This window comes from Lepisosteus platostomus, chromosome 15 (assembly GCF_059453375.1).
Source record: "Lepisosteus platostomus isolate fLepPlt1 chromosome 15, fLepPlt1.hap1, whole genome shotgun sequence".
NCBI classification, from domain to species: Eukaryota; Metazoa; Chordata; class Actinopteri; order Semionotiformes; family Lepisosteidae; genus Lepisosteus; species Lepisosteus platostomus.
Genome location: NC_142625.1, coordinates 13921644 through 13948379, shown reverse-complemented (window position 1 = coordinate 13948379; position 26736 = coordinate 13921644). Strand labels below are relative to the sequence as shown.

Here is a 26736-nt window from a genome sequence, read left to right as displayed (position 1 = left end):
GAATGTAGTGGATAGATAGGACGTGTAAATACTAGAAGAACCTAAGAGCGCGGAATCTAAAAATTTGATTTTCAATACGGAGCGAGGCCATTTTTAGACATTTTAACACGAAAGTTCTCACGTGAAACGTTAAAATGACTTAACAGTTTTCTAGAACAACTACTCCAGTGAGCAATCAAAAGGAGCCGTGTTAAACTTTGACAATGCGGGTTTTTTTTTTTAGGAAAACAAGCTCTAAAACGGAGACGAAAAGTACAAATCAAATGCAACTGCCTTCTTTAAGGAGAAAAACACTGTTTTTGTGGTGTTTATTTAAAGGCCTGTATTTTCCTTTAAATTAACTTTTTCCAGATCAATGCGTACACTCATGCAGGCACTCTGAACTTGTCATGAGAAGTTAGTTTTTAATAGCATTATAACAGTAAATGTTATTCAACAGTAGTGTAAGGTGAAAGCTGTCAATCAATTCGACTTGTTTTGCTAACTGGAATAAAAAACGTGTTTAAATAGAAGAAGAAGAATAACATGCCAACCACCTTACAAGCCCGTACTGATATAATACGCTTTATTTAATTCACCTCCTTTCCCCAAAAATGTGCCGTGGAATGGTCGAGCAACTCGGGAGCACAGCTTGTGACATCCCGCGTCACCGGGCTCGGCTCCGATCGAGCTGCGGTCAGCGCGCTAGGTCTTCAGTCAAATCGGTATTGTATAGCGTAATTCGCCGCTGTTTCGGTCACATACTTTTTTTTTTTGCCCTTGCAAGTGTTTATATTAACGAAAATAACGACCGCTGACTGACCTTCTCAACGGGCATTAACGGGACGTGGGCAGGGAACAGCGCCAGGTTGATAAGAGGAGAGGAGTAAAATCGTGTGGTTTATACATTTTTGTTAAGCAAAACTGGCAGTTCATCCGCATGGCTCACTCCTAGCAAAACGTCGGGAGGACTTAATATGCCAGTTTAACAGTGAGAAAGAGATCTGACTGGTTGCAAATGACAACGAGATTAAAGTGTCCAGCATGAACTATTCAACATGACTGTAGCTTTTGTTTCATGTCATGTTAACTGTTGTAATTCAATGCCGCCCAGGGATAAGCAACTTCAGCACACACAGAATGCTATTAAAATGACTTCCATGTTAATTTGTCCTACTTTGGATGCAGGGGGGAGAAATTTATCCTGCCTCAGGCTTTACAGCTGCTTTCGGGTCTCCTTGTTTTTAACTGTTCTTTCACAGCCGCCTCGGACTCAATGTCCTGTTTCTGACCCAGCGAGGCGAATCTTTCCCCACAGCGACCGACAGCCACTTGTTGATGTTCCCGGGCGAGCCCTACTCACATAGCCTGGCCCACCTACGTGTTTTTCTGACCGCGACCTGTCCTCGTTCAAGCACCTCGGCGATTTACTGTAAACGTGTCGCATTTACAGTACAAATACAGATTTCTGTTTTTGCTGAATTCAAGTATTCGCATGTCAATTACTCAGCTGCAGGCAGAATTAGGATATAACGAATATTTTATCCGTCACATCCCAAAGTGGGTAAGGTTACCCCCACGTAGCGCACGGGAGACATTCTGGCAGTGCTGTGCAGCTATTTGGGAAGGTTTTGAAACTCGCCGCTGTTCCCGCATGCATAGCAACACAGATACAGAATCTGATCTGAACCACCCTCAATCCGTCAATCATTTACTTGCTGGAAAACGGAACTACACCAACAGGTAAAGAAGCACCTGACCTTTGTCAAGCACTCGGGTGTTAATGATGCAGAACAACATACTGTTACCTGCACCGTGACTGAAAGGGCACAGCGACTTCAGACGGGGTGCTGCAACAACTCGTCTTTGTAGCGACAGACAGGTAATTAACAAACAAGATCTTAGTCAACCTCAGAGCAAACTTAAACCCACTCAGACGCCGTCTGCCTTTCGTTTTCCGTTCTGTCAGACAATATCCACTACGAGGTGCGAAAATTAAAACGCTTAACTTTTTAATGCAATTTCGAAAATCTTTCCTCAGCTCTGTTACGCGCAAACCCCGGCTTCTTGTTCTCTTAGGTCTGCTTGTTCTCCACTTAGCTGTCTCGTCGATAAAGGCGCAGAGGAAGCTGTCGGAAATTGAGAAGATTTCGTTCGTTTTCTCTGCGAGATAGAACGAAGAAGAAAAAGTTGATTACGGAGTAAAGGCGCGTACAGTTTAGGTTGCACTGGCGTGAACATTGAGTACTTCCTAGTTCTAAATCGTAGTGGTAACCTTGCCAGAAGCTGTTTGTGGTTTGGGTAGGTTAATTGAATGACAGGCGTATGAGTGGAGTAGGAACCAGACTATAACACTGAGGTGTCTTTCTGTACCTAAAGGACAGTGTGATGCAAATGTTCTCAGGCACTTGAATTTTAAGATGTTTTTTCAAAGATACCGTTCTCAAAAACAGCCCTAGTTTGTGATAAAGTGTAGTTATAATTAAGGAATAAGTAAAGGTTTATTCCCTGCTGAAAAGAGAAGGGAAACACAACTTTTCGGCTGTGGAGCCTTCTTCGGGTTGACATCCGAAACCCGAAGAAGTCTCCGTGTTTCTTTTCTTCTCTTTTCAGCGTGGAATAAACCTTTACTTGTGCCTTTGCAGCCTACGCATGCTGACGCAGCTCCCTACTTGGACTAGTTATGAATAATTTTGCTGTTGGTTATAACATCTGAATTTGAACATCTGAAACACAGTAGACTGGGTCAGTCCAGGTTTGCAAGGTTTCGTTGTTCCCAGGGAACAACCTGGACAGTAAGTGAGGACCTCTGGTGAAGAACCACCGGTACAAATTGCAGTACTTCCTCTCGGCCGATGGATGAAAAGCCACCTTCAGTGCCTTCGTCAGTTTTCCCTAAAGTGCCTTTAGACGATGTATGTCTACTGGGCAAATGCGTATTACTGAGGATGTTGTAACGGCAGCCAACACAGATGGCATCGTAATACATACAGCAAGACCAGGGTGGGGATCGAAACGGTTACAATTCCGTAACGTCTAATCGCGATTTATACTCCTAATGGAGACCGAGTTGTACAAATGCTGACACTAGCTGTGTCGTGATTAAATGCGGTGATCGTAAAGGTCTGCATGGTTATTGAGAACGTGTAAACTGAGGCCGACAATCGCTGACGCAGCAGCCACCGTTCGGATGAATAATGTTACATAAACAGCCTAGCGCCAGATCTGTAAAACAGAGAAGTGTGAACAGGAGAGGAATGTGTACAGAGTGCCAAGGCAGCAGTAAATCCCGATTTTTCCACACAGATAAGGATTCTCTTCTTTCTCAGGGCTAGTCTTAACACATGTACTTTTCCGTGAATGGAGGAGGAGGGGAGCGCGCTTTCTACAGCGAGGAAAGTGGAAGCGCTCTTCCAACAGCGAGGTCAATCGGACAGACCGGGCACACTCAGTGGTGACTGCAGCTAGTTTTTAGCTTACTGTGCAACCAAACACTGCGGATGTGCTGCACGGAATATTCACATCAATTCAATGTATTTTTATATGGTGCCTTTCACAACAAGGTTGTCCCCAAGGCGCTTAATGAAGCAAGTGACCACACATGTTGTGAATACAGAACAGAAAAGACCAGAAGACTATGGAGGAGAGGAACCAAAAACGTCTTAGTAAGGAGAAAAAAAGAACCTCTAGGGGTCCAAGGTCAACTGGCTGCCCAACCCCTTTGGGCATGCTAACATTATACAATTAAAAAAAGGAATAAATGAATAAAGGTATGAATCCATCATGTCTTCTGTATGTCAGTACTCCATGCAGATCTCTGTAGACCTGCAAACTCCTCCTAAACGAAAGCTATATCCACAATGTCCCTCTTGGATCCATGGCAGTGATGCAGCGCCCAGCCCGGGCGCCATCCGGACATGTGGGGAGGAGAATAGGATAGTTTGGTCAGAACAGATGTATCTACCTGGTGGGCCAACATAGAGACACACAATGGCATAGACAGCAGCACCAGCAGCCATGGTTGCAGCAGGCTATGATGTAAGGTGTGAGTAGGCTAGGCTGAAGTAATAGGTCTTCAGTCTGGATTTGAATACTAAGAAATCCGTAAGACCACAGTTTTGCTAAGTGCAACCGTAGCAGGGCTCTTCAGCAGAAATGCATCTCGACTAGAAGATGAACTGCCTGAATGTGGTCAGCTGAGTTCGAGGAAGAAAAAGGACATTCGCTCATGAGCGCAAAAGGCAAACGCATTCTCTCCAATTGAGATCAGAGGGCCAACTGCTTTGCACGGCACTGCCCCTGAGATATGTCTTCCTCTCAGGCACTCCTGAGCAGAAACCACCAGGCAGGGCTGTGCCAGTAACTGGAGAGCTCCTCACTGCTCTGCTTCCTGTGAGAAAGCAAACAGTTCTGGCTGCCTGAAAGATTGCACAATGTAGGGAACTGCTGTTATCGCATTTGTCTTTCTTTGGGACACTTTTTTATTTTTCCAGAAATCTCTCTGCCACATAACCATTGCCATCTCAGCAATAAAACTGAACAACGCTGGGGGGGGGTCACTCTGTGCCAACGCGGTGGCAGTTGTGAAAAACCAAAGGCCTTGAGAGGAGGGCATTTCTACCATCTTATCAATTAATTATTAAAAGCGAATTCATCCAAGGATCTGAACCAGCCACTTTGCGAATGATAAAAATGGCTGGAAAACTTCCTCTGTCACTCTGAACAGAGCTGGGGTTTTTTTCCATTCCCTGTCCTAAACGCAGGATCTCTTCTCTCCCACTGGTGCTCCTGAGCCCGTGTTGTTCCTGATGTGGTCCATTGGAGCAGCTCTTTGCTCAGTGTGAAACCCGGGAGAGGGCTGAAAGTCACTCAGTGCTTTGATAAAAAGCAAGAGCAAAGCTTTTAGAGAGAATGACGGGGTACCAAAAGGAAGTTATGAGTTAAGATAAGATCACTTTATTGGCCATATACAATTTCTTGCATTGGGAATTCATCTTTTTGTATACCCCAGCTTGCTCTCCATGAGACACACAGACAGGGAGAGCAAAGCTTGGGGTCAGAGCGCAGGGTCAGCCATTTATACGGCACCCCTGGAGCAGCTGGGGTGAAGGGCCTTGCTCAGGGGCCCAACGGAGTAGGATTCCTCTGCCGGCCTGGGGATTTGAACCGGCAACCTTCCAGCCACAGGCGCAGAGCCAAAGTGCCACCACTCAGCCCGTCAAATCAGAGTTCCTTCCTGCCAGCAACTAGGCTATGTATTTCCGATGATTTAAAAAAATATATAAAACTCTTCAAAACAGAAATGATTTTGACATCCAACAATCTTGAGAAATTGCAAGATTGAAAAAACAAGGAAAAAAACCTGTTGAAGCAGGGGAAGACAAAAAAGCTTTTAAAGCGTTCCGACTGATCATTTTCTGGTTCCTCACTCCCTCTCCCTTTATTCTGCTAAATGTTACCATTGCACTATGATTATGCCCCTGTGTATTACATAAAGAGGAGAGCCTGAAAGGGGCACTTTTGGCAAGGTGCTTTTAAGATCTCTACAGATAGGAGAACATCCAACACTCTTTGCATGCCTAGTTGACCAGGTCTTCATTATCTGCATGTTTTATCAGGGTAGAGAGCTTGAAGGCGTATTGAAACACGGAACAGAGAGAACCAGGGAGTCGTGCCAGGGATGAATCTGGCTGGAGGCTCCACCCTGAGCACTGAGAATGTGTGGAAGTGTGTTTGTGTCGGGTTACAAACCCCAGCACTTTACTTCAACAGCAGAAGTTTTTATTTAAAAACATAAGAAAGTGGGTGAGAGGAGGCCACGCTACCCATTTACCTGTTTGGTTGCTGGTCGCTAATGTAGTTCTCATCTAATCATTTCTTGAAAGACGTCAGGGTATCAACTTAAACGATAGGGCTGTGGACCTTGTTCCACACTCCCACAACCCTGAGCGAAAAGGTCTTAAATGCACCTTGCCAAAATTGCCCTTTTGAGATTCCCCTCATTATATAACACACAGCACCACAGTGTAAAGAAGAGGGAGCGAGGAAGCAGACAATAAAGCAGTCAGGACGCTTTAAAAGTTTTTTTTTTGTCTTCCCCTGCTTCAACAGTTATTTTCCCTTGTCTTTTCAATCTTGCATTTCTCAAGATTAGTTGGATTTCAAAATGAAATCAAACGCAGTTGTAACCGTGACTATGTGATAAATTAAGAAGAGAAAAAAAAACTTTGAAAGGCGACCTGTGAGTTGTCGCGCAAAGCGACCGGGATCGGGTTACACCGGGCGGCTCCCGGGGGTGGGAGGTGATGTCGTGATAACACGGACTCCGTTTCATCAAACCTGTTTTTCTGTTAGGGATGTAGACCGTTCAGGTGAGTGCTGCCGTTCTCTGCTATCCGGGCTTTCACGGGCAGTCGTCCTTCTTCAAGGCCCTCTTTTGGAGCGTCTATGGTTTTAAATCCATTCAATGCGTTTTCCAAAATTGTATTATATAGACGGATTCTATATACTTAAATAATCTGCTCTCTGTCCTAACTAAATTATAGGTTAAAACATTTAAAGTTCATTTAAGCGATGGAGCGTGTCGACAATCTAAAGAAAAATAATTTAACTTGGCCGAAAACGCGTGTTAACATTATTCACATCTGCACTGCCTTTGACGTGGAAAAGAAAATTAAAGGTTCCCTTTTGTGAGACGTGAAGGTGAATCACGACAGATCTCGTTGTTTCCGACCGAAGGAAACGTTACGTCCCCTGCTTTTTGGTTAAAAGGAACATCTCACTCCTAGCTGTGGCGTCCTTAAACAAACGGCCGGATTATGGTCGGCGAACCAATTAGCAAGTGTGATCGCAAACAAATTAGTGAAATGGGGGCAAATGGCCTTCTCTTTGCAATCTCTTTCAACAGTCCTAATTTCGAAATGCGTTCCTAGCTCAAGTTTAAGGTATCTGATTTGGGGTATACCAATTTAAATTGACGATTAACACATAAACCTGACGAGACGAGGCGTTCTGCTATTTTTCCCTTCTGCTAAGTAACACTACAGCTATGTAAATACTAGATATACATTTTAAACGGAGGTCCTTCCCAGGTGAAACACGTTAATGCAGTTTTCTTCACACGTCAGAACGGAAAGCGGCGCAGTATTGTGCTGTAGTGATTAATTGACCAGGGGAGCCTGTAAACCAGTTTGTCACCGTCAACTGGCTTGCTTGTGCTCTTTTCACAACGGTGTACCGTGTTGCTGTAACGTGCAAACTGCTTCTTTTGGGAAAAGTGAAAATCCGTCAGAATGGAACTAAACGCGTGCTTCCCTTGCAAACTGAAGGCGCCGGAGACATTTCAAGGTTGGATTAAAAAGCAGACTTCTGATTTAGGTCAATTTATGTCATCGTTTGGTTTTGAACAAGTCTATTGCTTATAGAGTCTTTTATTTTTTTAAAAAGGTACTAGCGCACGTAAACTTGGGCTATCTACATAGAAGTCTTTAAATCGAAGCCCGAATCCGTTCTAGTTTCTTTAATATTGTTCGCTTTTGCCTTTTCTTTATTTCTGGTTTAAGGAGCATGGTAAAGGGGTTTGTCTCGAAGATTTACTAGAGCAAGTTCTAGTAACTGTTGGTAATTTGCTTTCAATATTCTACATTAGTTGTGTTTTAAACGGAATTTGTGATTGGAATCAACCCTGTGCCAATTACGGACTTTAAAAACGTCCCTCATTCAGGTGTGTCCGCTAAAATGTAACGAATTCGACTGAAGTAAAATACAAACCACTCATTGTGATGAGTGTGACCTGTCATCAAGACCTGCCTGTTAATCTTGCATTTGACTGCCTATTAGGAGCAGCCTTCATATAAATAAGGGAGCAAACGTGTAACTTCATGCGTGCAGAAATTTGGGGTGTTTTTTCAACAAAAATCGGGGAGCAGAAACAAAAGTGTAAACGAGCCAGAAAATGAGTGGCATTGGAATTAAACTAATAAAAATGGTAAAGTGGTCTTTCCATGCCAGAGATGTGCATGGAGTACTGACATACAGAAGACATGGTGAATGGACTAATACCTTTATTAATTTATTCCTTTTTTAAATTATATTGTGTCAGCATGCCTAAAGGGGTTGGGCAGCCAGTTGACCTTGGAACCCTAGAGTTTTTTTTGTCTCCTTACTAAGGAGTTTGGGGTTCCTCTCCTCTGTCTTTCCATGTCCTCCTGATTCCTAGCTTTATAAAGGAACTAAACCAGGAGTAGGCAATATTCCTACAACAGTGATGCCTTTGTAGATTAGTAACTAATAGCAGAGACCGAAACATAAATGTTTCAAATTGTTTGGAGAGCTGGTCACAAGGTTTCGTTTTCAGTCACTGTTGGGTTGTGTTCTGCTCTTGGAAGTGAGGGTATTGTACTGGGCTCATACAAGACACTTTCTTAAGCATAAAGCAGTTTCCTGCAGGTGTGTCGAGTGCACTGCCTCATCCAGACCTGGACAGTCCTGCTGCTGGAGAACCTGTGTCTAGGTGTTGGACATGCAGCAGAACCTGGAAAACTGGAGGAAGATTAATTGGACTAATTAAGCCAATAATGAGCTGCCTATGTTATTTAGGGCTGTGTTGAAATGAAAACGGAGATATTATAGTGTCCCTCCAAGATCTGCATTGTAGCCCTGCCTAAATCCATTAAATTAACTCTTCTCCAAAATGCAGGTATTCTGCTTTGAATCTGTGCTCTGAGAATTGACCTGTATTTGCTCTAGTATTAAAGAGGTCAGTTAGCTTTATTGAAAAGCACTAGCAGTTGTTTTTGAAACCACATTATGAGTGTTCAATATCTAGGGTGTTAAGGCCTATCTTTATGATTCGGTCTAGACAAATTGACTTTCTTTTACTTCATATCAACAAAACGTGCTGTGCAGTTCAGAGAAACAAAGGGTGTGGTTATTTCTGATGGGGAAAAAAGTGTCTTGCTTATCGTGATAATGTCACATGGCTTTTACTGAACAGCAGTAGCTGGAAGAGGTCTCCAGGTTTGTATTGAGTGGAAACATTATTAAATATTTTATGGCTACAACATGTGACCCACTTTTTTTTTCTTGTATTTCCATCACATCTTTATTTGTACTCCAGACCAGAGCCACCATGGCCTCCTTGCGTGTCTTGGACGTGTTTATGAAGAGCAATGTTCTGAAGGAACTACTTTCTTCTTTTCTCAGAAGGATAAACTGTCAGCTATATATTATTTCCCTGGACAGGATACAATAATACTGTGCTCAGTGCTTCGGCAGGGAATAAACAGTTATCCACATGTGTGTGGATTGGTGGCACATTGGGTAGCATTGCTGCCTTGGGGCCCTGGGTTCAATTCTGAGGGTGCTGTCTCTACGTTGGTATGTTCTTCCTCTGTTTATGTCACTTTCCTCTGGGTTCTCTGGTTTCCTCCCTCAGTCCAGAGACGTACTGGTAGATTAACTTTCTTCAGGGAAAACTATCCCCAGTGTGTGTGCATGCCTGTCTACAGTGGACTGGGCGTATCCTGCCTTATGTTTCTAGCTTGCTGGGATAGGCTCCAGCTCCCCCTTGTGACCCTGAGTTGGTTAGAAAATGGGTGTATGGTAATGAAATTGATAGTATCGGAGGGATTTTATATCTTAATTTAAAGTCATGGACGAAAGAACCTTCCAGGCTTCCCCCACATTCAGCGGCCTGTTTCTGGCTGATCCCCGCTCCATATGAAGATGTACAGAACTGCCCCAGTGACTGCGCCCTGCCCAACACCACCTCATCGCTCCACCCACCTTTGACCATGTCAAAGGCCTGCCCTGAATGCCACAAAGGCTGACCCTGAATTTCCTCAGAGCCCAGCACAAGAGGGCGCTGCTGAGAACAAAGTTAAGCTGATGTCTGGATTGAGCGTGGCCGAGAATTTGTAGAAGATCTGGGTCCTGGGAAAAGGGTCTTTGGTGGCGGTTGGGGGAGCGTTCAATAAGAAATGCCACGCCTTAAAAAATGCAGATGATATCTTCACAGTTGTAAAAGTTTCACTCCAAGTTTATATTATTTTGTTAAAATGAGGACTGAGATTCCGCCTGGTGATTGTGCTATTGGAGCAGTTTAGTGCCATCCCAGAGATCCTTCTGTAGGTGAGACAGGAGGGATGTGTTAACCCTGAAAGAGAAGAGGAGAGGAGAGCTGGTGGTTCTGTGATCACGCAAGACAGGCGTCCTCGACTGAGCACAGATTGATTTTGTGTGGGGCCTTCTGCCCCCTGAGAAAAGAGAGTCTATTGTCTTTTCATATTGTAAGTGCCTTGGCATAAACTAATGATGGATTGGGGTGGAATGTATACTACATTCAGGGAGGGAAAAGGCTGTCCTACATTTTATATCTTCTTTGGAGCTTTTTGTAGAAATCCATTTTTTTTTCACGTGGCCTAACTGCTGTTTTGCAGAGTTTCTAAGCAAAAGAAGAGGTACATTTCAAGAGTTCATCCAGAAAACGAAAGAGACGCTATGCAAATAGTAAGTCGTGTTCTCTTTTCTTGTTCCAAACACTGCCATGCAAATCTCAAGTCACACGAGCCGAGGGTTAAGGTGCAGAGCTGTGACTTTCCCTGGCGCGGAGTGTCTTGAAGTGGGAATTTTGACAACTGGGTCAGGATGAGACAAACCTCAAAGCAGACACGAGGTACAAACAAAGTGCCATTTTATTTTCAGCGCAGGAGCAGAAAATCCAACAAAACCTAACTCTTCAAGCCCCTGACTGCTTTCTTTAGTCGCTAACTAACAAACTGGGCAGCTAAGCTCCTTACTGGTTTTCCACAAGTTTCTCTCCAGGCCTCTTCCAGCTCTTTCCATACTTGCAGTTCCTCCGGAGGATTTCCCACAGCATTCTGGGGAATGTTGTCCAGACAAGAATCTCCATTTTCACTACCCTCCCATAATCTGTCAGTGTGTGTCTATCTACAATTCCAAGAGTGTAGAGAATGCTTGGTTTATCTACTGACCAAATTAGTATTATTTACATTATTTCCTTAGTTAACTTTTAGATGACCCTTAGTGCTAAACGGAAATGGATAATTTTCTACTGATCAGGGCTGTTAGAATTAAATTACTGTTTCCCTTTCTGTGTCTAATGTCTGAGCACTGTGATGCCAGCTTGTTTAAAGGGAATGGTTTTCCTGGTTTTTACAGGTGTTTTTATTTTGAGCATTCAGCTTGTTTTACCTTAAGTTTTGTACCTTAACACTGGTTACTGATTTAACTACTTGACCTTCAGAGAGACCCCAAGCCAGTTTCCATTTCCACCCTTTGAAAACCAGCACGTCTTGCATCTCGAATTGCAGAAGTCAAACCTGCAACGAAGACGCAAGCAAAGCAGAACGCATGCAGATACTCAGATCAGTTTGATAGCGATGAACTGTTTTCTCTCCTGCTAACACTTATTCTTCATTTCCTTACAGCTCTGAAGCGGTTTCTCTCCTGGAGATGGATCGGACAAAACACACAGCTAACAACAACCACGTAGGTCTTCGTTGTCCTTCTAACAGCTTCATAGGTTTGACCTTTCAAGCAGTGAGATGTATATCTGGCCACCCGCAGCTCTGCCTACTTAAGACATACAAATGTAGATTGGATTGTCTCAGAGTAGCATGACCAGCAAATCACAATCTCCTGTCCAGTCTGTGAGGTTATGAGTCTGTGTGAGAGTGAGTGTAAATGGCATTTGTTTCATTTACAACCGAAATATTGAACATCAAAATCTCAACCTTAAACAACCTTAAAACTAACACAGACTATCCCTTCTCTATAGAAATCAAATAAGCCAAATAGAAAAGCACTTTCAGAGAGGTTCCCTTGCAGTTCTGCATCTCTCTGCACGGGCACTGGAGATTTGCATGATCAATTGCCAAGAAACCTTTTTAATGAGTGCACTACTGTTAAAAAATCTTTACTATTTTCTCAGCACTGGAGTCAGAATAAGCGACCTGCCCCTCTTTTGAAAAAGAAGAAACTCCAAACTTGCCAAAAGTGGAAACCTTTAAACCCATTTTAGAGTCTCTTAAAGTAGCACACTGAAGGATATGTGTGGCACTTCACACAGTTTTCTAGCTAGGAAGAATACTGAAGAAAATTGAGGATGGGAGCATTTTCTGATAAATTGATATGAGTACTTTTGTCCCAGTGTTTTAAGCAGCATTACTAACACTTTATCCACTAGAGCAATACTAGATCTACTGGCGCTTGCCTGCCTTGTCACAATCTCAAGTGATCTCTGGGATTTGTAAGTATGGAAGTAAGTTTTTGTGCCAGCAACTTGTAGCTCCAGCCTGAATGCAGTGACTCTTTCCTCAAGCCCCTGGCTCACGCAGGTGATGTTAGGCCAAGTGATTTTGACCAAATTATCAGCCACCTGTACCCATGACAGCAGTTAGTGGTGACGATAACTGATTATTTTGCATAGCATCTTTCATGTTGCATCTCAAGGAGCTGAAAGGTGATGTTCTCTGGTTCCAGCAACATGACATTCTGCAGACCCCTTTAGTGATTACTGTTGTTACTAATTGATTTGCCCGAGCAGACATTTGTGCTCATTTCTATAGCTGGATATCTTACCGGAGTAATTAGTGTGAAGCAACTTGCTTGAGGGTACAACACCTGGGATTGTGTTGTGCACAACGCACTTTGTCTCACCTGGGATTAGAACCCACAACCGGCCCTGTTACCGGAGTCCAGCACCACACTGCTGCCCATATGACTGTTTCCCAGATTTTGAAATTGCCCAAAAGTAAGATTCTGGATATGGTAAAATTTTGAGTTCACCACAGTGGCTGGAGCTCTGTGTGAAGAGTCTTTTGTTAAAGACTCCCCGATGTGAAACTGAAGTCTGTTCAGGACGTCCTGTGCAGTGATTGTTTAATACGGCTCCCTCTCTCCTCTAGCTTCGGGTATCCTCTTCCACTGATGTCAATCTGGGACCGTCTGCCAATCCACAGTGAGTCAATGTTCCCCTCTAATTTTTAATGGCTTATGTGCGCAAAAAAATTCAAGTTGTGCAATTTCACTTGTGCGCACTAAACTACGTGTATGTAAAATTGTAAACCTGAAACTATTTTTTGTTAATATAGTCATTCACATAGAAGCATAGAGATTTAAAAGACCGGGAGAGCGATTCAGGGAGCCCAGTCATAGAGACTGAGTGTCCAGCGAGCATGAGCAGGGAGGTAAGAGACTAGGAGAGCATAGATATCGATGATCAAGTAGCAATATTAATGCACACAGCCAAGTTGAGCATCTGGCAGGCAGTCCCATGTGGTCAATTTAGCATTTTTCAATTGATGACCGTGTTTGTTTTATCATCATTTTGGGGGGGGGGAATTTAATTTTTTGTGCGCAGTTCAATTTCCTATGTGCGCTGATTTCATAACCTGTGTGCGCAGGCACATGCGCACAACTTAGAGGGAACATTGCAGTGACTGTTGTGTATTGAGCATCTGCTGTACATCCCACATAGTTATGTCATGAAGTCATTTTTGAGTAGTCGCTACCAGGTTTGGTAACTTCCCATGTGTGAGAGTTATTTTTCAGTTATTCTAACATGGCTCTTCTCTAGTTAAAGTGTTTTTTTTTTTTAAAGAGCCCCCTTGAGAAACCCAGAGCTCTATGCAATTGCTAGCCCTGTGTCATTGCGATCATCAGGGGAACTGGAGGAGAGGGTAGCTGGATTAGTAAGGAGGAGTGTGCTCGGCAGTGATTTTAAGAGCTCTTTTACAAGACGAGCTTGTGAAGCATCATACAAAGAGCAAGCCCATTTTTATCCGTAATCGCACAGACATTTTGCTGCTTGATGATCCATTTGCAAACCTCCTGGTGGTTGCATGTCCACCTGTGAAGTGCATTCTGGGGCAGAATGAACTGCTCTTTCACTGCTGTCCACAAACGCGTTTCCCAAGAAACAGCCCTAAGAAAACTGTAAATAGAAAATATTCCACCTTTCCATTTGTTTCTACAAAGTTGTATACAACTTTTTTTTTTCCTCTCACTCTAAATAGGGTGATGTAGGAAACGTGCAGCTTTTGATACTCTGAGTAGAAGCAGAGCAAATAGTTGTGCCAGGAGAATTTAGTCTGTACTGCAAGGAGAAGGACAGTCATTAGTCTGTGTTTGGGTCTTTGGTTTCTGTGATGCACCATTGTGAAACCACACAAACACAAAGGAACAACCACAGAGAACATCATAATATTATTAATGTCAATAGTTACACTGAAAGATGCTGGTTAGGGTGAAATGCTTGTTTTCAAAATCAAGTTGGCCTTAGTACACAAAACTGCTTTACTTGTGCTTTTCTTGAAAGTATATCACAAATTCAGCTCTTGGATGGAAGTCAGTAAGTTGGCAGACTCTTTGTTTTGGGAGTGTTGCAAGAATCCCCTTGATCAGTGTTGCACACAGCAGCACACAGTGGCACATGCCATTTTCTAAAATCTAAAATCAATCTATTGCAATATTAACCACACTCGGCATAGCCATTGGCCTGCAGAATCCTTGAGCTCTTCAGGAAAAAAAAAAAGTGAGCTGGATATTTTTTATTTAGATGGAAAAACAATAGTTCATACCATAAATGAGATTCATCTAGACATTGGGGGAAAAAAAGTCATTCACCTAAAGATGGAAAGAATTGTATATTACAGCAATCCCAAATGCATCTCAAAATACCAAGTATGCTGTTCAGGGATAATCAAACTCATCCCCTTGCACACTTCTGTTGAAATGAGGCCCATGATTTTGGGAATCTCGCAATTCTGGGACAGTTCTTACGCACTGCCTCACAGAGATCAGTTTAATCCCCTATTGCTGCCTTTCCATCTCTTCAGAGCCTTAAAACCTACAGTAGCTCAAAGCGAGGAAGTTATTTGTATCCAGCACAGTGAGATGCAGACCTCTTTGCATCTAACTCAGAAGGATTTCAGGATTAGATTGTATATAGTACGGTCAGGTTCTTAATACTTCTTGTTCCTTGGTTGTTTCCTTAGAGCCAGACCTACAGACTTTGATTTCCTAACTGTGATTGGGAAAGGAACTTTTGGGAAGGTATGGTGACCTCTTGCATTACAAGAATATATGATATGCCTGATATACCTTGCACACGATATACCCTGCAACTCACAACTGGCAGCCCACTGAATTTCAGCAGGGGTGAGCCTGGAGACCTCCTGAATAAGCTTAGGTTGCTGCTGGAAGAGGTGTTAGTGGGACCTGTAGGGGGCGCTCATCCTGCGGTCTGTGTGGATCTTAATGCCCCAGTATAGTGACAGGGACACTATACTGTAAAAAGGTGCTGTCCTTCGGATGAGACGTAAAACTGAGGTCCTGACTCTCTGTGGAATTAAAAATCCCAGGGTGCTTCTCGAAAAGAGTAGGGGTGTAACCCTGATGTCCTGGCCAAATTTCCCATTGGCCCGTACCAATCATGGCCTCCTAATAATCCCCATCTATGAATTGGCTTCATTACTCTGCTCTCCTCCCCACTGATAGCTGATGTGTGGTGAGAGTACTGGTGTATTATTCAGGTGGGGCTGCACACTGGTGGTGGTAGAGGGGATCCTCATTACCTGTAAAAACGCTTTGAGTGGAGTGTCCAGAAAAGTGCTATATAAGTGTTATTAACAATATGCTTTATATTTCTTGATCTTTGCATAAAGTGTGCTTCACGAATGAAGTCAAACGAGTCGAAATTAGTAAGCTTGGCTCTCTGGTGACAAAGAAGCACAGTATTGGAGAACTGAATAGAGAGGTAACTGTCTGAGATATCTGATTGAGATTAGGAGATATTTCACTGTGGGCGTCACTGTCTTTCAGGTGCTGCTAGCCAAGCGGAAATCGGACCACAAGTTTTATGCTGTGAAAGTTCTGCAGAAAAAAGTCATACTGAAGAAAAAAGAGGTTGGACATCATGCTCGCCACGCGGCTTGCTTTCGGTCAATCTAGTTCACTCTGCCTGTTTAGTTCTACCTTATGTTAAAAGTCCCTTCATTATCGGAAACAACCTGTTTCCCTGCTTGGTTTCAGATGCCAAGGAGTGTTTTCAGAAAATGATATCCCGTAATCTAATCAGTCTCGCTTGCAGTTGTCCGGCCAACAGAGTACAAAGGACAGAACTTCACACTTGTTTTGAGAAGATGATAATTTACCTCTGTTACATTTACAATACTTTGTTTTTCCCCCCTGTTTATTTTGAACACCCCGTGTCCTGTTTTTCACCTTCCTTGCCAATCTGTTCAGCTCGCGTTTGTGCCCTGTATGCAGTGGATCCTTTGCCTCTAAAATCTGCAAGACCTTCCTTGACATGGCTGGAAAAATGCACACACGCTGTTGACAGGAAAGCTGTAAATTCATGTCTCATGGAATCAACACCACCCTGAATCCCTTCAATAGGCTGTGGATGAGATCTAGTGACAAAAGGGTTTGTTGGTGACGAATGCTGGCAGAATCTTCCACTTGGGTCACTTTCTTTCTATGAGAACGTGCTCTTTGTCTTACCAGCAAAAGAACATCATGGCCGAGCGCAACGTGCTGCTGAAGAGCTTGAAACACCCTTTCCTGGTGGGGCTGCACTATTCCTTCCAGACTGCCGAGAAGCTCTACTTTGTCCTGGACTACGTGAATGGCGGGGAGGTACTGTATGGCTTTAGGGAGCAGACCAGCGCAGCCGGATCTGCAGTGTCAAAACCGGGTTAGGCCACCAGGGGGTGGTGTAAAGGCACTCCAGAAAGGGGGAGAAAATGAATCCCCCCCCAGATTTGCGTGAGGGGATTAGAGGATTGGCTCCCCCAGTTTGGAAGCCAGTTCCAGAGGTTTGTCTGCTCGGGTTTGGTTATTTGAGGAGGGTCCAAGGTTCCACAGCAGTCGTTTGCTTGCAAAACCTCATCACGAGCAGCAGCCATATCACCCTGCAACTCACAACTGGCAACCCACTGGAGCTCAGCAGGTGTGAGCCTGGTCAGTACCTGGATGGGAGACCTCCTGGGGAAAACTAAGGTTGCTGCTGGATGAGGTGTTAGTGGGGCCAGCAGGGGGCGCTCACCCTGCGGTCTGTGTGGGTCCTAATGCCCCAGTGTAGTGATGGGGACACTATACTGTAAAAAGAGGTGCCGTCCTTCGGATGAGACGTAAAACCGAGGTCCTGACTCTCTGTGGTCATTACAAATCCCAGGGTGTTTCTCGAAAAGAGTAGGGGTGTAACCCCGGTGTCCTGGCCAAATTTCCCATTGGCCCTTACCGATCGTGGCCTCCTAATAATCCCCATCTATGAATTGGCTTCATTACTCTGCTCTCCTCCCCACTGATAGCTGATGTGTGGTGAGCGTTCTGGCGCACTATGGCTGCTGTCACATCATCCAGGTGGGGCTGCACATTTGTGGTGGAGGGGATCCCCATTACCTGTAAAGCGCTTTGAGTGGAGTGTCCAGAAAAGCGCTATATAAGTGTAAGCAAATAATAATAATATTATTATCACGAGCACAGCCAGAGACTCCAGCCTGCGTGTGAGTGTGGTACGAAGAATTATGGCGTAAAGAATGGGTTGGGAAGGGATTATACTGTGCTGTCGGGTTTGAACTTGTAAAGCGCTCAAAGTCTCCTTTCCCTTCCCCTTTCTCCCGGCAGCTGTTTTTCCACCTGCAGAGAGAGCGCTGCTTCCTGGAGCCCAGGGCGCGCTTCTACGCTGCAGAGCTGGCCAGCGCCATCGGCTACCTGCACTCCCTCAACATCGTTTACAGGTCCGTTCCCCCGCTGCGCCCAGGTGACCCCCCCCCGTGCGCTCTCGCGTCGGTGGGCTTGCTCGGCACAATTCAGGCTTTATTGCCCCAGCTGGGGGAAAATATGACACAATGACAGACACAAACTTTACTAGCCAACAAGTCAGTGCAACAGGGTTACAGCAAGATAAGGGAGAGGATAGTTACAAAACATGGCTTAAAAGAGATATTGCAGTGGGGGTGAAAGATTTCCTGCGTCTATTAATATACTTGGGGACACAGAGGCGTGAAGGGGTGAAGGGGGTGAGAGAGACAATCCATAAAACACTTTTTCTTTGCCACACTCTGTTTCTAGAGGATGTTTAAGGAGATTTGATTGACCCCAATTAATTTCCTACTTATTTTGACTCATTTTCTACTGTTACAATCAATGGTACTGATGATACCAAACCAGCAGTTGAGGCAGTATGTCAAGATTCTTTCAGTAAAAGACTTGTAGAAAAGTCTTAAGATGGTTCTATTTACCTTGAAATAGATTAGCTTCCTTAGAAAACAGTCTCTTTTGTCCTTTTTTTTATAAATGGTGTTGCAGCATTTGTCCAAACTCAGGTTTTTTGTCTATAACCAGTCCCAAGTATTTGTAGTCATTGACAGTTTCCAGAGTCTGACCATTAATTACAGTAGGGTGGAGGGATGTCGCATTTATTCTTAAAATCAATGACTAGCTCCTTTGTTTTTAAAACATTTAACTGCAAAGCGAACTCATCAAACCATTTATTCAGACTAACTAGGCTACCAAAATTATTGGAACAACGGTCCAGTTCACTGAGTCTGGCTTTACTAGGTTCCTAGACTGTGACCACATAAATCGTTTTAAGCACAATTAGATATTTAAGACCTTAGGAGGACTCGATGGTGTTAAAGGACTGAATAAGACCTCTTCACGTTCAGAGATAAAGCTTGCTGTTGAAAACTGTCTGGTACAGTAGCCTGGACTGCCTCTCTTTCCAAACACGGTGTCCCTGTCGACTACCTGAGTCATTTTAAGCGTTTGCAGGTCATTTACCATGATAAGGGTGACTGACATTTTTAGCTGTGATGATAAGACATACACTGCAAACTCAACATTAATAGAAACATAACTTTTATAACCTAAACTCTTACTTACTTTTTCTTTTTCAGAGACCTGAAGCCAGAGAACATCCTGCTGGACTCTCAGGTGCGTCTCCCATGGACCGGCAATAACATACAGGCCCTGCCAAGAACTCCTCCGTCCACCCAGATTAAAAACCTCATGGATACACTGGTGCATTTTCATGGCTATGCGATGCCTCTTGATCCACTGGATGCACCCTTGTCAGGAGTCTGTAAAGATCCTTCTGTCCTTTTAAAATCGTTGCAGTAACTGCGGCACTGTGGCTCGTGATCCACCTCATCTGGTGGCGAGAGCCCGGGTTCAAATCCGCCGAATAAACTGCAATCGGTTAAGGTCCGGGTTCAAGACCACTGACTGCCGAGCCTTATGGGTGGAGCGGTGGCTCTGTGGCTAAGGATCTGTGCCTGTGGCTGGAAGGTTGCCGGTTCAAATCCTGCAGCTAGCAGAGGAGTCCTACTCTGTTGGGGCCCTGAGCAAGGCCCTTAACCCAAAACTGCTCCAGGTGCGCTGTACAATGGCTGATCCTGCGCTCTGACCCCAAGCTTCTCTCCCCGTCTGTGTGTCTCATGGAGAGCAAGCTGGGGTATGCGAAAACAAATTCCTAATGCATATAGGGCTAATAAAGTGATCTTATCTTATCTCTTAATTTATGGGCTTATGTACAGAGTCTCATGCAGAAACAAGCCCAGAGCTTGCTGATTGTGTTTCTGTGCAGCTGTTGAGAGTGTGTATAGGCTACCGGTTGAGGGCTCTAATGAAATGAGGTGCTTTGTGTTCTGCTGTCCAGGGACATGTGGTGCTGACTGACTTTGGGCTGTGCAAGGAGGGAATAGAGCCTGAAGGAACTACTTCCACTTTCTGTGGGACTCCAGAGGTAAGAAGCGTCTCGCTAGGCCTGTCAATGCCTGGATGACGGTGTGACACAGGGCCTGTGGTGCAGGTGTGGCGAATGTCCTTTCACATGTCTCAGCCCTACTGAGGTCTCCGTGGTGATTATGTTCTTTTTCTCCCTCTGTCTCTGCAGTATCTGGCCCCGGAGGTGCTGAGGAAGCAGCCCTATGATCGCACGGTGGATTGGTGGTGTCTGGGAGCTGTGCTCTATGAGATGCTGTATGGGCTGGTGAGTGTGGCCTGCAGGGCGGCGCTGTGCCTGTAAGCACTTGTACACCTGGAATGTACCACAGCAGTGGAATGGAAAACCGCTGAAATGGCGAAGAATTCTTGCACCTCATTCTGAGTGGCCACACTGCTGTGGATTTCTTACTATTCAGCTCGTGCCAGGTATCCTTATAGGCTTAGGTGTCCTGTTGGTAGTGCTGTAATTTATCTCGCAATCAGACGGGAACTTCAGGATCACACCTGTAGTCTTCACGTGCATTTCAGCTCATGCATGCTCTGTGTGCGTGATCGCTGCGTTGATCAGTACTCTGCGCGGGACCCCGCGTGGCTGTGGGCCCAGATCTCTAAGCGGCTGTGGGCCAGATCTCTGCGCCCGGCCAGCAGGACTCTGGGCGGCTGTGGGCCAGATCTCTGCGCCCGGCCAGCAGGACTCTGGGCGGCTGTGGGCCAGATCTCTGCGCCCGGCCAGCGGGACTCTGCGCGGCTGTGGGCCAGATCTCTGCGCCCGGCCAGCAGGACTCTGCGCGACTGTGGGCCCAGATCTCTGCGCCGGCCAGCGGGACCCCGCGCGGCTGTGGGCCCAGATCTCTGCGCGGCTGTGGGCCAGATCTCGGCGCCCGGCCAGCGGGACTTTGCGCGCCTGTGGGCCAGATCTCTGCGCCCGGCCAGCGGGACTCTGCGCGACTGTGGGCCCAGATCTCGGCGCCCGGCCAGCGGGACTCTGCGCGACTGTGGGCCAGATCTCGGCGCCCGGCCAGCGGGACTCTGCGCGACTGTGGGCCCAGATCTGTGCGCGGCTGTGGGCCAGATCTCTGCGCCCGGCCAGCGGGACTCTGCGCGGCTGTGGGCCCAGATCTCTGCGCGGCTGTGGGCCAGATCTCGGCGCCCGGCCAGCGGGACTCTGTGTGACTGTGGGCCCAGATCTGTGCGCGGCTGTGGGCCAGATCTCTGCGCCCGGCCAGCGGGACTCTGCGCGGCTGTGGGCCCAGATCTCTGCACGGCTGTGGGCCAGATCTCTGCGCCCGGCCAGCGGGACTCTGCGCGACTGTGGGCCCAGATCTCTGCGCCGGCCAGCGGGACCCCGCGCGGCTGTGGGCCCAGATCTCTGCGCGGCTGTGGGCCAGATCTCGGCGCCCGGCCAGCGGGACTCTGCGCGCCTGTGGGCCAGATCTCGGCGCCCGGCCAGCGGGACTCTGCGCGGCTGTGGGCCAGATCTCGGCGCCCGGCCAGCGGGACTCTGCGCGACTGTGGGCCCAGATCTCGGCGCCCGGCCAGCGGGACTCTGCGTGGTCGTGGGCCCAGATCTCTGCGCGGCTGTGGGCCAGATCTCTGCGCCCGGCCAGCGGGACTCTGCGCGGCTGTGGGCCCAGATCTCGGCGCCCGGCCAGCGGGACTCTGCGCGGCTGTGGGCCCAGATCTCGGCGCCCGGCCAGCGGGACTCTGCGCGACTGTGGGCCCAGATCTCGGCGCCCGGCCAGCGGGACTCTGCGTGGTCGTGGGCCCAGATCTCTGCGCGGCTGTGGGCCAGATCTCTGCGCCCGGCCAGCGGGACTCTGCGCGACTGTGGGCCCAGATCTCGGCGCCCGGCCAGCGGGACTCTGCGCGACTGTGGGCCCAGATCTGTGCGCGGCTGTGGGCCAGATCTCTGCGCCCGGCCAGCGGGACTCTGCGCGGCTGTGGGCCCAGATCTCTGCGCGGCTGTGGGCCAGATCTCGGCGCCCGGCCAGCGGGACTCTGCGCGACTGTGGGCCCAGATCTGTGCGCGGCTGTGGGCCAGATCTCTGCGCCCGGCCAGCGGGACTCTGCGTGGTCGTGGGCCCAGATCTCTGCACGGCTGTGGGCCCAGATCTCGGCGCCCGGCCAGCGGGACTCTGCGCGACTGTGGGCCCAGATCTCGGCGCCCGGCCAGCGGGACTCTGCGCGACTGTGGGCCAGATCTCGGCGCCCGGCCAGCGGGACTCTGCGCGACTGTGGGCCCAGATCTGTGCGCGGCTGTGGGCCAGATCTCTGCGCCCGGCCAGCGGGACTCTGCGCGGCTGTGGGCCCAGATCTCTGCGCGGCTGTGGGCCAGATCTCGGCGCCCGGCCAGCGGGACTCTGCGCGACTGTGGGCCCAGATCTGTGCGCGGCTGTGGGCCAGATCTCTGCGCCCGGCCAGCGGGACTCTGCGCGGCTGTGGGCCCAGATCTCTGCACGGCTGTGGGCCCAGATCTCGGCGCCCGGCCAGCGGGACTCTGCGCAACTGTGGGCCCAGATCTCGGCGCCCGGCCAGCGGGACTCTGCGCGGCTGTGGGCCCAGATCTCTGCGCGGCTGTGGGCCAGATCTCTGCGCCCGGCCAGCGGGACTCTGCGCGGCTGTGGGCCCAGATCTCTGCGCGGCTGTGGGCCCAGATCTCTGCGCGGCTGTGGGCCCAGATCTCTGCGCGGCTGTGGGCCAGATCTCGGCGCCCGGCCAGCGGGACTCTGCACGACTGTGGGCCCAGATCTGTGCGCGGCTGTGGGCCAGATCTCGGCGCCCGGCCAGCGGGACTCTGCGCGACTGTGGGCCCAGATCTGTGCGCGGCTGTGGGCCAGATCTCGGCGCCCGGCCAGCGGGACTGTGTGCAAATTTGGTCTTTGTCCTTCCCCTCCCTGCAGCCCCCGTTCTACAGCCGGGACGTGTCGGAGATGTACGACCACATTCTCCACAAGCCCCTGCACCTCCCGCCAGGCAAGAGCATGGCAGCCTGTGACCTGCTGAGGGGGCTGCTGCAGAAGAACCCCCAGCACCGCATGGGGGCCAAGGCCGACTTTGTGAGTCCCTGCGAACACACACCCACCCCCCCTCCTCTGATCCTCACACGGCACTAGGAGATTAAGTCTTTTCTATCTCATTCTCGTACTATATAGATAAAGGAATAGTATAATGACTTCATAGACCAATTTTTGTATAAATATATATGTATTTTGTATAATATTTATGATTTTTCACCTATTATTTATCTTTATGCTGGAAGAAGAGTCTGTCTGCTCATTCTCACTCTGCTTCCTCCTGCTGTTTGTATTTAATATGAATGTCCTTCCCAAATTGCTTAAACGTGTCATCTGAATGGAAAGTGTTTTCTTTTCCAGCTGGAGCTTAAAACCCATGTGTTTTTCTCCCCCATAAACTGGGATGACCTGTATCATAAGAGGATCACTCCTCCCTACAACCCCAAAGTGGTAAGCAGGCCCTCTCCTGTCACAGAAACTGCATGTGTGTGAGACGTGTCATCTAGTGTACCGAGATCTAATAGAATTAATTGAACGAGTTGAATAGAATAAAAAATCATCTCTTTCAAGTTAATCTAAAAGTGCTTTACCATATTGAAGAAGTAGCAAATAAATAAAATTGTGAAGCTGCAGATAAAAAAAACCAAAGCTAAGACAATCACAAAACTGACTCTATAAAAAGATTAAAGCTCGATTTAAGTGCAGCCTTGAATTTTAAATTCAGCAAATTGTCATTTTAATATTGTTTTTTAGAGACTCTTGCAGCCCCTCTAAAAATGAAACTGTGAATCAGTGATTCCACTACAGACATAGGCAGCGTAGGACGCAGCTCGACTATTTCTTAGATGGAAAGCATTCTTTAAGCCTCTCCTAGCACCATAGCCGAAAAGTTGTCTCTTTTCTTTTCCTCTCAGCATGGAATAAACCCTTACCTGTTCCTTTCCAGGCCAAGCATGCTGACGCAGCTCCCTGCTTGAACGTCTTTAAGCCTGTTCTTTGAACAAACTTAAAGACCGTTCTCTGCGAACGATCTCGTAGGAGATATCGCGTACTGTCGCTGGGAAGCTTTCGCATGCAAGCAGTCTCTAAACTAATGCATTAAAAAGTGAGCTGATTTTGCAAAACCAAGTCATGTCAAACATTTCATCTTAAAATTCAGACCGTTAGAGAAACGGAGTGCAATGACTGCTCTACAGGAATTACTAGGGGCAACTACAGGGTCGCAAAAGGTTGTGAAGCCCTTCCTAAAATATAAAACTGCCGAGTGTGGCTTGTTACACACACTCTTTCACGCTTTCGTTCTGCTCTAGAACGGCCCAGCTGACCTCCGACACATTGACCCGGAGTTCACCAAGGAGATGGTCCCCAATTCAGTGGGGCGCACCCCTGAACTCAGCTCCTGCCTGGGCACCAGCAGCTCCAACGCCTTCAAGGGCTTCTCCTACGTGCAGGGTGATGAGGCCTTCCTAAACTGAGGGGAGGCTTGCGAGAAGCTTCCTTTGCCAGAGACGGACCCTGGATGCCCCTCCAGGAGGAGAAGCGAGATGCGCCAGGCTGTCTTCAGCAGGACTGTAAAACCCCCCTCGCCCGTGCAGCGAAGAGCCGACTCCTGCACCCCCAGCCTTTCCTGCGTTGCGTGCCCTACGTCACAGAGCAGGCTTGGAGAATTCTCCATGTCTCTCTCTTGGACCCTGCCTGCTCTGTGGCCACAGATACATCGTTATCAAAATTAAGAACATAAAGCTTTTTGGCAACTTTTACAGTTAAGGACAATGTTATTCCATTTAAATTATGCATTGTTGAAGGATACCCTCTGTGGTTGGGATGGGGAGGTGGAGGGGACATTTCCTAGGAGACAGTTCTGTTCCAACTTTATGTGATGAATTGCACAAAAGAAGAGGTAACTACTGCAATATCTCGACAGCTCTTGCTGTGCCAGAGAGGGACGTTCGTCACCGATTTGCACCCCTTACTGCGGACGTGCCGAAATGTCCACTTGGTTCCCGTTATTGATTGGTTGATCGTATACTTGGGTCTTTTTTTTTGTGTTTGTTTTGCATGACTTGTATCAGATGTGCTTCAGTACCAGTTAATTTTGATGGGGTTCTGTTCAGTCTTGTCTAACACTCCGGTGGGCTGGTTTGGAACATTTCTGTAATGGACAACTTTTTATTTTGGTTTTTAATTGCACTGCAGTATGTAAATATCCGCTGTCCATTAGCTGAAGTGTGTGGGTGTAGGACAATGTCTCCCACTCCATGTCTGTGCTGTGAGAGTCACTCTTTTATTACCAAGAGTAAAGTCCTTCCCTGCAGTGAGCCGCCCTAAACTTTTATTGTGCTGTTTGTTTATTTCCAAGTAAAAATAGCCTTTGACCACAGAACCTAAGGCTTATGTAACTAAGACTATTATTTACGATCCCAGAGAATCTTAGGGGACTCCACAGCGATGCAGGAGATATGCATAGTACATTGATTCAATTTAACAATGATAGAAGAATTGTAACCGATTGTAACCAATTGTAAACACTTAGGCGACGTGTTTGCTGGTCATGTTTAGTTATTGGAAACTTGCCTGTGTCTTAATCAATTTAATTGTTTTCTGAGACGAATGGTTTATAATGTATTATTTTGCAATATAAATAAAAATGTAAATGAGGACTTCACGCACTGTGCTACATGTCCTTCATCATCTGTGTCAGTGGTGCTATATTTGACCTGTGATATCAACCAGGTTAAAATTCTAACAGTACGGAGCACATTGAAAATGATTTGGACACTTGCCACTACTAGTTGTCATCATCACCACCTGGTCACAACCAAACGAACCACAAATCGCAGAGATCTTCCCAAAATTCTGTGTTGTGAATATGGTTATTGACTCATTTGGCCTTGAGGCAATATTTCCTGTTACTTTACTATAGGGTTAAACTTTTATTTCTCCATGAGAGAGTTCTGGTGTGTTGAAACAAAATGTTTCCATTTTCAAATGGATTTCAGAGCTGCCCACACCAGTGAACAGATGAGCTCTCTGGGACCAGCGTGTGCTGTTTTTTTTTTAAAAAAAAAACACCCCCTGCTCTTTTCACAGGGAAGGGACAAGAACCTCAAATTAGGCTTGGTTTACATTGAGACTTGGCCCCTGTGGGTTGTTTTTAAAAGTCACTTGTTTGTGTATTCATGCAGATTAACAGGTACCATCAGTAAATGTAACAATCGCAATAAGAGGCTCTAAATAATCACAGAACCTTTACATACAAATATGCAGATGTTTTCTGCATTAGTTATGAAAACAAAATACACTCAACTAGTGGGTGGAGAAAAGGAAATGTAATAAAGTTATCTCTTTGAATGAACATAACAGGATTTCCAGTTCCTCAACACTCCGATGATGATGATGATGATCAAATTAATAATAATTAATAATTGCTTACACTTATATAGCGCTTTTCTGGACACTCCACTCAAAGCACTTTATAGGTAATGGGGATCCCCTCCACCACCAATGTGCAGCCCCCACCTGGATGATGCGACAGTAGCCGTAGTGCTCCAGTACTCTCCCCACACACCAGCTACCAGTGGGGAGGAGAGCAGAGTAATGAAGCCAATTCATAGACGGGGATTATTAGGAGGCCATGATTGGTAAGGGCCAATGGGAAATTTGGCCAGGATGCTGGGGTTACACCCCTACTCTTTTTGAGAAACACCCTGGGATTTTTAATGACCACAGAGAGTCAGGACCTCGGTTTTATGTTTCATCAGAAGGACGGTGCCTTTTTACAGTATAGTGTCCCTGTCACTATACTGGGGCATTAGGACCCACATGGACCGCAGGGTGAGCGCCCCCTGCTGGCCCCACTAACACCTCTTCCAGCAGCAACCTTAGTTTTTCCCAGGAAGTCTCCAACCAGGTACTGACCAGGCTCACACCTGCTGAGCTCCAGTGGGTTGCCAGATGTGAGTTGCAGAGTGATATGGCTGCTGGCTTA

At 46.8% G+C, this 26736-nt stretch overlaps 1 protein-coding gene across 4 annotated transcripts; it reads left to right on the top strand.

The window, feature by feature from the left end:
• Positions 1-1489: 1489 nt before the first annotated feature.
• On the top strand, positions 1490-25413 carry sgk2a (serum/glucocorticoid regulated kinase 2a). 4 transcript variants are annotated; one of them, XM_088608133.1, is made up of 14 exons: positions 1490-1722; positions 10419-10488; positions 11430-11490; positions 12909-12961; positions 15000-15057; positions 15826-15909; positions 16510-16641; positions 17632-17744; positions 18906-18942; positions 19667-19753; positions 19904-19999; positions 22635-22790; positions 23109-23198; positions 24059-25413. In XM_088608133.1, exons 3-14 carry the CDS (start codon positions 11455-11457, stop codon positions 24221-24223), a joined length of 1107 nt encoding a protein of 368 aa, XP_088464259.1. In that variant the 5' UTR covers positions 1490-1722; positions 10419-10488; positions 11430-11454; the 3' UTR covers positions 24224-25413. The 4 variants fall into 4 exon arrangements, with proteins under 4 accessions (XP_088464259.1, XP_088464258.1, XP_088464260.1 ...); XM_088608132.1 differs by having other exon boundaries at positions 1490-1861; XM_088608134.1 differs by lacking the exon at positions 1490-1722 and adding an exon at positions 6269-6350.
• The last annotated feature ends 1323 nt before the right edge of the window (positions 25414-26736 follow it).

Bases quoted from the DNA above. Each gene is read 5' to 3' on its own strand.
- sgk2a (XM_088608131.1), top strand. From the start codon at position 7,272: ATGGAACTAAACGCGTGCTTCCCTTGCAAACTGAAGGCGCCGGAGACA. The intron at 15,058-15,825 runs GTATGGTGACCT...ACTGTCTTTCAG, and splicing joins GGAAAGGAACTTTTGGGAAG to GTGCTGCTAGCCAAGCGGAA. The intron at 22,791-23,108 runs GTGAGTCCCTGC...TTTCTTTTCCAG, and splicing joins TGGGGGCCAAGGCCGACTTT to CTGGAGCTTAAAACCCATGT.